This window comes from Coloeus monedula, assembly GCF_965178545.1.
Source record: "Coloeus monedula genome assembly, chromosome: 3".
NCBI classification, from domain to species: domain Eukaryota; kingdom Metazoa; phylum Chordata; class Aves; order Passeriformes; family Corvidae; genus Coloeus; species Coloeus monedula.
The window spans coordinates 17918487-17929240 of record NC_138783.1 but is presented as its reverse complement, the minus strand read 5'-3'; the positions used below and the strand labels follow the sequence as shown (position 1 = coordinate 17929240).

The window sequence follows — 10754 nt, the reverse complement described above, 5'->3', positions numbered from 1 at the left end:
ATTGTGTTTATAATCTGCCTTGAGAGTCCTAATCTTCTCTTCTGACTCTGCCAAGTCACAGATTGATTGATTGATTTTGGTCTCTTGGAGCAAAATAACAACCTCCTGAGACAGACTTTGGCAGTTTCCCAAAGAGAAAGTACACAGCATGGGGAACCAGGAAAAAAACTACAGGCTTCTCTGTGGTGTTTAAATGTGGGTTGCTAAATCCTGCTTCCTAGAAAATACGAAGCAGTAAATGTCAAGCTTTTAGGTGCACTTCAGGTCCTATGGAAAAGCTGTTGCTGTTGGCAAGGAACTTGTGTTGTTTTGTACAGACGATGGATGGTGGATTTTTTTTTTTGAGAATTGGTTTGGGGGGTTAAATAAAACAAAACAGAAGGTCATGCCTGCCTGTTGGGGGGTGGTGGGTGAGGTCTTGCAGAGGTAACTCCCAGGTCTGGGAACCTCCTGTCCAGAAACTGCCTGGCTGCTGGAGCTATTCTGCACTGAGCAGGTCAGGGGCTGGCAAAACATGATTCTGGTGAGGGAAGAAAAGGTCAGCCATAGAGAAATACTCCTGAAAACTGCAACTGAAAATGGAAAGGAAAAGAAGAAATTGCTGGAAAACACGCTGGGGAGCTTGTCAAGAGATCTAATTCTTTGTGTTGTGCCAAAGTCAGACTAACTGCACCTAAGCTATTTTTGGTCAATATTTTTTAGAGGTAATAATTCTAATAATAAGATAGCTAATATACTTGCTCTGTTCAATATTTTGTCCTTTTTGGAACAGCTGATACAACTTCCCTGAAAAAAAAAACCTTAGTTCTTTCCTGTGGGCAACCAGTGTACCAGTCCCATAAAGCAGAGCATGTACTTTTTCTGTTCAGGAAAAGTAAGCAATCCTCCCTAGGATCCCACAGAATATACTTGTTGCATCCAGAGTTTTCAGATCTGGGCAGCATCCACACTGGTATAATAAAACTTACCTTCTGGGTGAATGGACCACATTAGTAGACTGCTTCTTTCCCTTTTTGTTTCACATATGTGTTGTTAGAAGTTTCTATTGTACAAGCCACTGAACCATATACGGATTTTCTTTGAACTTACATTTCTCTCATTATTCACTTCATTCTCTTCAGCTTCTTGGGAATGAGAGCCATTGCAAAGCAGGAAGCCTGTCAGGGAAGTCCAATATCTGAGGGTGTTATGAGATTACAGCCCCAATCTAATAAGGATAGATTAGTTTTATTTCAAATTTAGCCACGAGCATTTCTGGTTGAGCCAGATATTAAATCAGACTTCTAAAATTGTACCTGTACTCAGAGCAGCTGGTCAGCTGTACTGATCTTCAGGCTCAGTACTTGCTCTTGCATCTTGAAAGACTACAGCCAAGACATGGCAGAAGTACTGCAAGCTAAATGTGTCTCTGGTGTATTCAGGTAAATCACTGAAATGAGCCTGAAGTGATTTTGATCCACCCTTCTGCAAACAGATCCATGGCTTCTAAACTTGTGTTTTTCAAGCACTTCTGTGGTGGGCTTTTTTTATTCCTCCTTCACAAGCTCTTTGCTGCACATTATCATCTGTTAGAGAAATGTGAGTCAGTGCAATTTTATGGGGAGAAAGGATGACCAGCAATGGCCACAGCTGCCATAGTTTGCATGATGTTTGATGCTGCAGCTGCCAGGCAGCTGAGCAGGGGACAAGGGAGGAAAGGGTTCTCTGGAGAGTCTGATTCACACAAGTCAACTTTTTTCAGTTCTGTAATGAGAGATTTTTTTTTTTCTTATTTGCAATTAAAATGTCAAATACACTATTTGATTTGTGCTCAGTCACAGTGCAATTCTCCAGCTTATTGGCTTTCATAAGTCTTCCAAGATGCTTTTTTTTTTCTTTAATCCAATTACAGTAACAGACTGAAATTCATTTACTGAAATCATTGATTTTCCAGGGGGCAGAAGGTGACTTCAACCTTTTGGGGAAGAAGACTTGGGTAACATGAGTGGCTTCCCTTGTCTACAGAGTGGTGGTTTTTTGGGACACAGTCTGGAAGCACCCAGGAGCCACCCATCGACTCGGGCAGTTAAACCCACCAAGCCACTACATATTCATTTTGAAAATGGAGGCAATCATGCAAAATAGAAGTTAACTGCTCTGCTAGAGGTCTCAAATTATTTCATTGCCATTAGCAGCATTGCTAAGCTTAATCAGCTGTGGAGAAATTAAAGCATAACCTCATTTCAGGCAGAGGAAGAGCAGTGTTCAGTCACGTGGTGCTTGTGTGTCAGTGGGTCACAAGCAGGCTCCTGGGAATGGTTAGGGTACACCTGAGTGACTGGGATGGAAATAGTATTAAAGACAAGGGGTCAGACGGGGAGGAGGGCTAGAGGAGATGACTACTAACCTACTCTTTGTTCACAATCAAAACTCCAGGTGGCACTCATGGATGATTTTCATTACTTGGTTGTCCTTTCTCCATTTTATGCAAAAAGATGTGTGAACAGTGACTCTTTTAAATCCCCATTAGCTGAGATATGAAGCTTCACTGAAAGAAGCAGCAGCAGTGTGCGCCCTGGCTAGTACTGTTTTGGGAGGTGACAGATTCAGCCAGAAACTGAAGATGTATTTTACATGGAGAGTGACCCTTACAAATCAACCTAAAAGTGGAAGTCTTTCTTAATTTTAGTGGTGGTTGAAACTTCAGGAAGTCATATTGAATATTGAAAGAGGGGTTTTCTGTTGAAACGCACCTTCATTCTCCATCCCTTTCTTCAGCTACTTGGTCAGGAGCGCTCTGGAAGGACTCTGTGTTCAGTGCACTTTGCCATACTAAAAACTCTTGCGGGCTCCTTCGGGCAGGTTCGTGTTATGACTTTGAGCACAGAGTGAACCAAAAGGATTCACATCTGCTGTAGCTACATGTTATTCTGCTTATGGTGTGGAAAATAACGTTATGCAGAAATATCCAAGAAGTTTTCTACTCTCCATTTTACCTTCTAGGTGCTGCTGTGCTGTGTTTATCCCACCTGACTGCAGGCTGTTAACTCTATTGAGATACCCAGATTTAGGAATGCATTCATCCCATGCTGTGCTCATGTAAGGAGCACTCAGCTCTGTGCTGCCTTCTGGAGATGACCCCCCTCTTTCCAGGACCTGGGTGAGGCATCCTGCTCTGCAAGGCTCCAGGCTAAAGCACCTCAACAGTCCAAACACAGCTCCACTGAGATACACTTTCTTCTCTGCAAAGTCAGGCTCAACATGAGCAACAACCTCTGTTTTCCTTTTCTCATTTGTACTTCACCACCTTTTCTAAAGAGACAGGGAATTACAGTTTAGTGGACAATTTAATTGATGATGGATGTGATGGAAGTAGTATCTCATTTTCCTATGGTTGCTTCTGACATGCTGATAGAGTGGAAGGTATTTATAGGCTACAAAGGTATTGTATGCAAACAAATTCATTAACATACGATGCTTTCAAAATATTTTGTCGAAAAGAAAAAGCCAAGTTATGGTTCTCAGTGTCACTGTAAACTTGGCCTTTTGTTGTTGTAAATTATTTTATTCTTTGGTTTTTTAATAAAGACAACTGTGCTACCCTCAAATCGTCACAGCTACTGTATCTGAAGTTAACTTTCACACCTTTATTCTTTTCTATTTGATGTGTTTCTTCAGTGGTGAATTCTAACCAGTTTGCCATGTTGTGCCCTGGCCAGGTGGCTGTGTGCCTTCAGGAAGGTATTTGCATACAATAGTATGGATGAATTTAAATTAGTTGGGGAACACAATCCATTGGAGATAGTCTGCATGGAAAAATGAGCTGTACAACCCATCTAGGTTTATATCATTTCAGAAGTGAGCTTAAGCTTTTTGGTTCTGACCAAGCGGTCTGTTCTTGTCTTGTTAACTCCCTCTGTCATGCACCACTCAAGACAAAGTCCCACAAGCTGTGTCTGAGAAAAGTTCTTTCACAAGCAGACTTCTTTTGCTGGAGTGATTCACAAAAGCTGCTCCAGGTCTCTGAAGCTGCTGCCAAAGTGACCGGGGGAGGACATGGCCCTTCTGGAAGGCTTCAGTGGAATCTCAGCCTTGTAGTCTCACATGAGCAGGTGTTTCCCAGCACTCGCAGTGGGTTATCCTTTCCAAACAAATGCTTTATTCAAAGCTATGAGTGCCATTACATTTTGTTTCACAGTTCTTAATCTACTTTGAAACATCTTCTTACAAAACCTGAGAGATGAGATGTACAAGTGAAAAGCCTTTAGCCGATGTTGAAAACGGTGGGGAAGCACAGCTTGTGCTGTATCTAGAAAAGAGAAAGTGACCAAAGAAAGCAGGACTGGTCTCATGTGTGCCTATGTCTGTGTAGAGTCTTTAATTTTGATGGAAATATCTGGCTGGCTTTCACACGGTGGTGTTTCATTAGTATTTCACTAGTATTTGCGTCAATGTGCCTGCTATTTGTTTTGTTTTGCTCATTGGTTGCACTTTTTGTACTCTGCTTTTTCAGTAACTTGCACTTTGCACAAGGAAATGCTCAACAGCTTACCCCAATGAAACATCATTGGTCAGAAACGGCATTAAATGGGAGCAGAGGACCACAGGGACCTGTGGCTGGAATGGCAGAGAAGGTGAGGGAGCTCATTATCCTCCATTTATCACCATATGCTCTCTTTCTCTGAAACATGACATGTAAGTTAGGCCTTCTAATTAGAAAAAGTAATTAAAAAGTTGAAGCAGGGAGGCACCCATGTCCTTGGTTTTCTCCCATACTCTGAGCTGTCAGTGAATAGGGAACAAAAATTGGCTCAGAGCATTAAACACCTTTCAGATGGAGAAATTACTGGTGAGAGGGAAGTGTGTGTGCCTTGCCATGCTGCCTCCAGACCCTGGCTCAAAATGGGGCTGGACTGTGTCATACATAGGGTATAGGTGTGCACATGCAGCCATGAGGGAGGAGGAGTACGAGGAGGAAGCAGAGGAAGAAACCCTCTTCCCTCTTATCCCCCTCTTACCTTCTATGCAGAAGAGGCAATGCTGCGAGCAGGAGAGAGGCACCAGAACTACGTGTGGGAAGGAGAGAAAGAGGAAGCAGGGGATCACTGAAAAAGCCCAGTGGGTGTCCCACTGCCAATTCAGTGCCCTGTCCCCTGCAAAGCTGCCCCTCATCCTGTGCCACCCACACATCCAACCCCACATGAGGTGCTGTGGTCAAAGGTGCCCACCAGCTGTGAAGCCATTAGTGCAGGTTTCAAAGAAGTTCAAAACCAAAACACAGTGATGAAGTGGGAGTTTCTGTGCCAAGTGCCAAGCAAACCTGAAAGGTTAGTTTACTCTTTAATGAAATTCCTACTTCAAAGTCTCCCTTTCTTTTCCACCAGGGACCAGTGCTTTCTTTAAGCAATGTTTAGAGGACACCAGTCTGCAAGGGTAATCATCCTCGCCTCTGGCAGGAACGGCTCGTGCACTAGCATTTCTAAAAAGGATCTCTTTGTGAATAATTGAATTTGTCTCTGGAGTTGAAGATTTCTTTTTCTGTGGGACTGACTGTAGCTGTGCTTCCTCCTTAGGTACAGCTTACTGTAATTGAGGCAGAAGAAATGTATTGCAGTGGAGGGTTTTGTGAGCATGACACATAATAGGGTGATTGCCATGGAAAGAGTCATTTGTAGTGTTTAAAATACCTCCTCCAGTGGTGAACAGATCTGCAGAAAATAATTAAAGGATCCCCCTCTGCCATCCCCACCGGAGTGGAAAAAAAATTAATGCTGCATGAGATGTGCCTGTGCAGTGGGCATAGCCCCTTGGTGCAGTGCACCGTCAGGAAACCATCCTGGAGGATATTCAGAGCCCATCTGTTCCTGACACCCCCTGGGACACTGGGGACTATCAACCAGGTCAAATGCTTGTCCAGCCTAAAAGAAAACACTGTGGTTCACACATCCACTGTCAAGGTGTGTCACTTGCTTGGGCACAGCTTCTTTTCCTCTGAAACCTCCCAGCCTTGCAGCGATTTCTGGGTGTCTCTGGAATGGCAGGAAAAGCCTGCACATCCCAACTCTGAGGCAATCGTCCCTGTAGCTTCTCCATCAAGGAAAAGCCAAATACAGATGTATCCTCCCTCCAGCTACCAGTGAGGTCCACTCTCCCTGGACATGTCTCAGTACCTCCTCTCATCCTCACCATCCGTAACCTGATGTGTTACATCCAACCACGGCATTTGCAAAGTTGCCTGTAAGTAATTTTCCAGGAAAGGGATAGTGGGAGGAGAAACTCTCGTAATAATTTGTATTGCTGTAAGCAGGACCTCAAGTCTGGCTCCAGGGAAGAGATGTCTCTCTGCCAGTAGGCTGAAATAAGTGGTGTGTCTCAGAATGGGTTTTGATGTCATTTGCAGAGGCAGGACTGTGCTACTCACGCACATGAATGTTGGCAGCAGGGTGAGTGCCTATTTCAAGACCTGGGCTTAAGGCAGGAATTGGGGCAAAACACAGCTCTGAACTGAACAAAACTCCATTGTGCTGGGAAGTTTCTTTCTTGTCTGTCTTTAATCACCAAGCACAGCAACAGAGCTGGGTGGCTGCATTCAGCCAACACAATGAAACATAGCAGCAGTATGTTTTTAGGATGTTATTTTAGGGGGGGAAACAAATTCTAATGGCAAGATACAGTGATCTAGTAACTCAAACAAGCTGCTCAGGGATTTCTGTGTCTCTTGAATGTGCCACACAGCACTTGGGCTGTCTTGTCAATTTGTGATGCATGTTTCAGATCAATAAAAAAGATCATTTAAGACAAAATAACATTCTCTCATGGTACAAACCTTACATGACCTGATCAGCAGGAGAAGCTAAGGTAACTGCAATCATAAATGAAAATCCAAATTTTAGACTGAAGTCAGATTTTCTTGGACTCTAGTATCTGCAGGTAATCTCTGGGTTCTTTGTGGTCTTTGGTCTGAACTGGAAATCAGAACATATCTCTTTAGTATTTTTGCTCCCTTCTGTGCTTGTCAGTTACAATGGCTTCAATATTCTGTTTATCCTCAGCTTCAGGACTTCTTGATCCTCTGAGACAGATCTCTGTCAGGTTTCTGAATGACAAACAGAGATTTCATCCCCAGGGACAATTCCTTTAGCAGTAACCTTGGCATCCAGTGCATTTCCTACAAGTGCTCTTAGTGCATTTCCTCAGGTAGAAGAGCAATGGAAACAAAGAAAGAACTGTGCAACAGCATTTATTCTCCAAGACATGTGGAGCCCTGACATAGCCTGGCCAGCACTATTAGCTCCCGCTGGAGCCTGTTTAAGTGTGACACCAAAAGGTTGCAAATGCACAAATTAAGGAAGTGGTATAGATGTTGTTTACACCTGGCAGGTTGCAAAATAGGAAAATGACCAGAGTGTCTTTCTTTTTCGCCTTTTACTTTGTACCTTGCATGCTAGAGGTGTGGGGAGCTCCATGGTTAGCAAAATTTGGAAGTCAGGAAAAGACATGTCAGGACTCGGATCAGTCAAGGACTCCCTCCTGAGAGAGGGCACTGCTAGCAGAGAGAGGTGCCTGTTTAAGGGACTGTGACACTTGCCTTCTTTTCCCTGAGGAATGGTCTGTAATAGGCTCTGTCCCAAAGTCCACATGGTGGGTTGTCCTTGGGCCCCCAAGGATGGAGCTATCAGGGGCAACAAGCCTCTTGCCCATCCATACTGCCAAACATCCACATCATGAAGAGCCAGCAAATAACATATCCACGCTGTGTATGTGAGGTGTCCTGCCCTGCTCTTTTTGGCTTGGGGGAAAGAAGCGTGATAAGCAAGAACTCAAACCTGTTTCTTTCTGAAAAGCTGCCAACAGCAGGCCCAATTTGCATGACTTGCCTGCAATGAGATGCTTTGCTGGCAGGTGTGTGCCTAGCTCATGGAAATGCAGTGTGCTTCCAGGACAGCTCAGAAGGATATACAGGTGACCTGCAATAGAGACAGGTGACAGGACTGCCAGGAACCATGCTCCTCCACCTGAGGGTGCTGCCATAACCAAAACTGACAGCTGAAGGACAGTACAGGGATTAACTACACCAGGGGACATTGTCACATGTGATGCTGTAATTCATCAAACTGCAGAAAATAATTCATGTTCTCCTTCTTAGGAAGAAAAGGAGGAAAAAGAAGTGAATGTAGAAACTCTCATCTCATCTGTTTTAATTTCTGGAGATTGTTTTTTGATATTTTGCTGTGTTTTTAAAGATTCTGAGTGTAGAGGGTCTAGAAATAGTATATGTGAGATACTTTGAACTAATACATGAAGGAAATGAAGGAAGAAAGAAAGTCAGCTTTTTTTGTGTGTGTGCAATCTACCATATAGTACCCAGAAAATACAGAATAATCAAGGTTGGAAGAGACCTTTGAGAGCAGGTCCCACAGCTAATGTGGCACCACCATAATCACTCCCAAACCATATCCCCAAAAATTACATATTCAAACTTAGGTACCTGGCATGTTTTTGGGAGTGTGTAAACCAGTAAACTGCTTCCTCTAAGTTAACCTGAAAAGGCAAAGGAAAAAAAATTGGTTTTCAACATGGACCTAAAATGTAAGTAATGTTTTTGTCTTAAAGGTTTCACAAGCTGTACTTATTTTATCACTCCAGCAGGAAACTGAGGCTTTCAGTTTAATGAAGCATTTCTTTGAAGTCATGCTAAGTTACTCTGCTGCACATCTGCCTGTCTGCACGGGGCAGGCCACTTCAACTTCCTTTTCTGAGGGAGCACCAAGAGAGATACTTATTCACCAGAACTTCATCAAGTGAAGATGAAAGCAAGGTGGCTCTTCTCTCTGTTTTGTTTGCTCTCGGTGCCCAGTGTCACAGGTAAGAGCTCCAGGAGGACACCTTGACTCAGTTTATGATGGAGGGTGGTGAGGGGCAGTTTGGCATTAGTGGGTCTCACAAGGGAGAGTTGTAGCTACTGGCAATGATTTTCTATTTCCTGACAACTTTCAAATAACTCTAGTTATAATGTGCAGCTAGTAAGGAGTAAATGGCCTGTGCTGACTAGCAGATTGCTTAATTCAATGTGCCTAACCTGTCAGAATAATCACAGGGATGAGCTCATTTGAAGTTAGGGCACGGTGTGCTCCTCTCAAATGGGCCAAAAGGAAAACTGCTTTCAATGGAAAAATTAAAAATACCTTTCTGTCTCTGTGTTACATACCTGTGTATGCAGAGAGAGGAAGAATTGAAACACTTCAAGTCAAGGGTAAATTGTACAGCTGCAACCCCTTAAACAGATTCTTCCCTTCCTCTTCTCCACCTAGCCCCATGTGTTGTGTTAAAGGCTTGAGAGACAAGTTTGTCATTCAAGTAAAACACTCAGAAAAGTTGGCTAAGGAGGGCTGCATCTTTGCCGGAGAGAGTTTAAACCAAAAGCAATCTGAGGAAAACCAAGAAAAAGTATGATGTTCACAAACCCCCACCCCTTCAAAATTCTGACCATGATAAATGCAGGAATATTTATTACCAGCTAGGAAGAACAATTTTGTAGGATACAAAATTTTCCACTAAGAAGGGAAAAACTGCATGTATTTGACTAGCATGGTAAGATGCATCTCAAAATCTGGCATAGGCTGCTCTTTTTTTCCATATAACTGAGGCAAACTGGTCCTAAAAATAAAGGAAAAATAATTTATACATGTATTCATAGAAAATAGAAAATGTCAAATGCAAAGAAAGGAATAGAAGCCTCAAAACATGCACACATAAGAAAGCAATAGTGATTAGAGAAAAATAGGAATTGGGGTTTTTTTTCCCCCGAGGATGAAATCCTCACTGAAGTCACTCAAAGGTGAAAGTGGAGGCCTTTATGCCCTTTGTGGAGATCAGACACCTAAAGGTCTGGAAGTTACTCTAAGAAATTTCAATTGGAGCACAAGTATGCACTAATGGACACTGATTTTGAAAAATAAAGTTGACATAAAATGAGATTACTTATATTGGGATGTTAGCAAAAAGTTAAGAACACTTTTGCACAAAAAGTTTTCAGTTAAAATAATCTAATGTGCTAGGCTACTAAGAAACAAATGCAAATTAGGATGTTGCTTCTACAAATATAACTTTGGCAACTTAATAGAAATTACTCAAGTGATTCTTCATAGGCATTCTTTATATGAATCTTAGACCTATGGCAACATCAGCATGAATATGAGCAAAAAAATGTTGTGTGCCTTTTGCCTGATAGTCTGATTGCAAGATTACTAATTGCTTTTTCCTTAACTTTTACTGATGCAAAACTTGTGGTGAAATCAGAGAGCATTTCCTATAATAAGCTCCTTGGACTAACAAAAATAGTCTCAGTAATTTTTCCCACAGCACAAGGCTGTGAGACTTGTCATTCAGGCTTATTTTTATTTGCCCTCTTACATCACCACATCTCTTAGAATAAAAGACGAGGAGAACACATGCAGCAATGAAACAGCAGAGATTACTGTTGGCCATGGCCATTCAGTAGCTTTGTTCTCCACACATCTAGTCTCCAAGTGTCCATGTCACCCTTCAGTGGACAGGTACCAAATTGGAGCCAGCTTTGTGGGGATGTATCACTCTGCCCTTGTGCCTTTTCCCTGTCAAGCCAGAGCTGAGGGTGAACAGAGTCCCTGCCTGGCTCCTTCCTGGCTGAGCTGGCAGAGTGTGGGGCACACTGCAGCACAACTGAGGTTGTCTGACCCTGGCTCGGGTGCCCCAGAGCCCTGTACCACACAGCAAAGCAAAGGATTGGTACCTGG

The 10754-nt window shown here is 42.9% G+C and overlaps 1 protein-coding gene across 1 annotated transcript in view; it reads left to right on the top strand.

Annotated features, from left to right (window-relative positions):
- Nucleotides 1-4930: 4930 nt before the first annotated feature.
- Nucleotides 4931-10754, top strand: part of CD96 (CD96 molecule) — a gene marked incomplete at both ends in the record, with an annotated part of 30677 nt that continues 24853 nt past the window's right edge. The window contains 2 exons of the mRNA XM_082279029.1: nucleotides 4931-5051; nucleotides 8740-8844. Coding sequence (XP_082135155.1) covers nucleotides 4931-5051; nucleotides 8740-8844 — 226 coding nt within the window. The remainder of the gene's footprint in view (nucleotides 5052-8739; nucleotides 8845-10754) is intronic.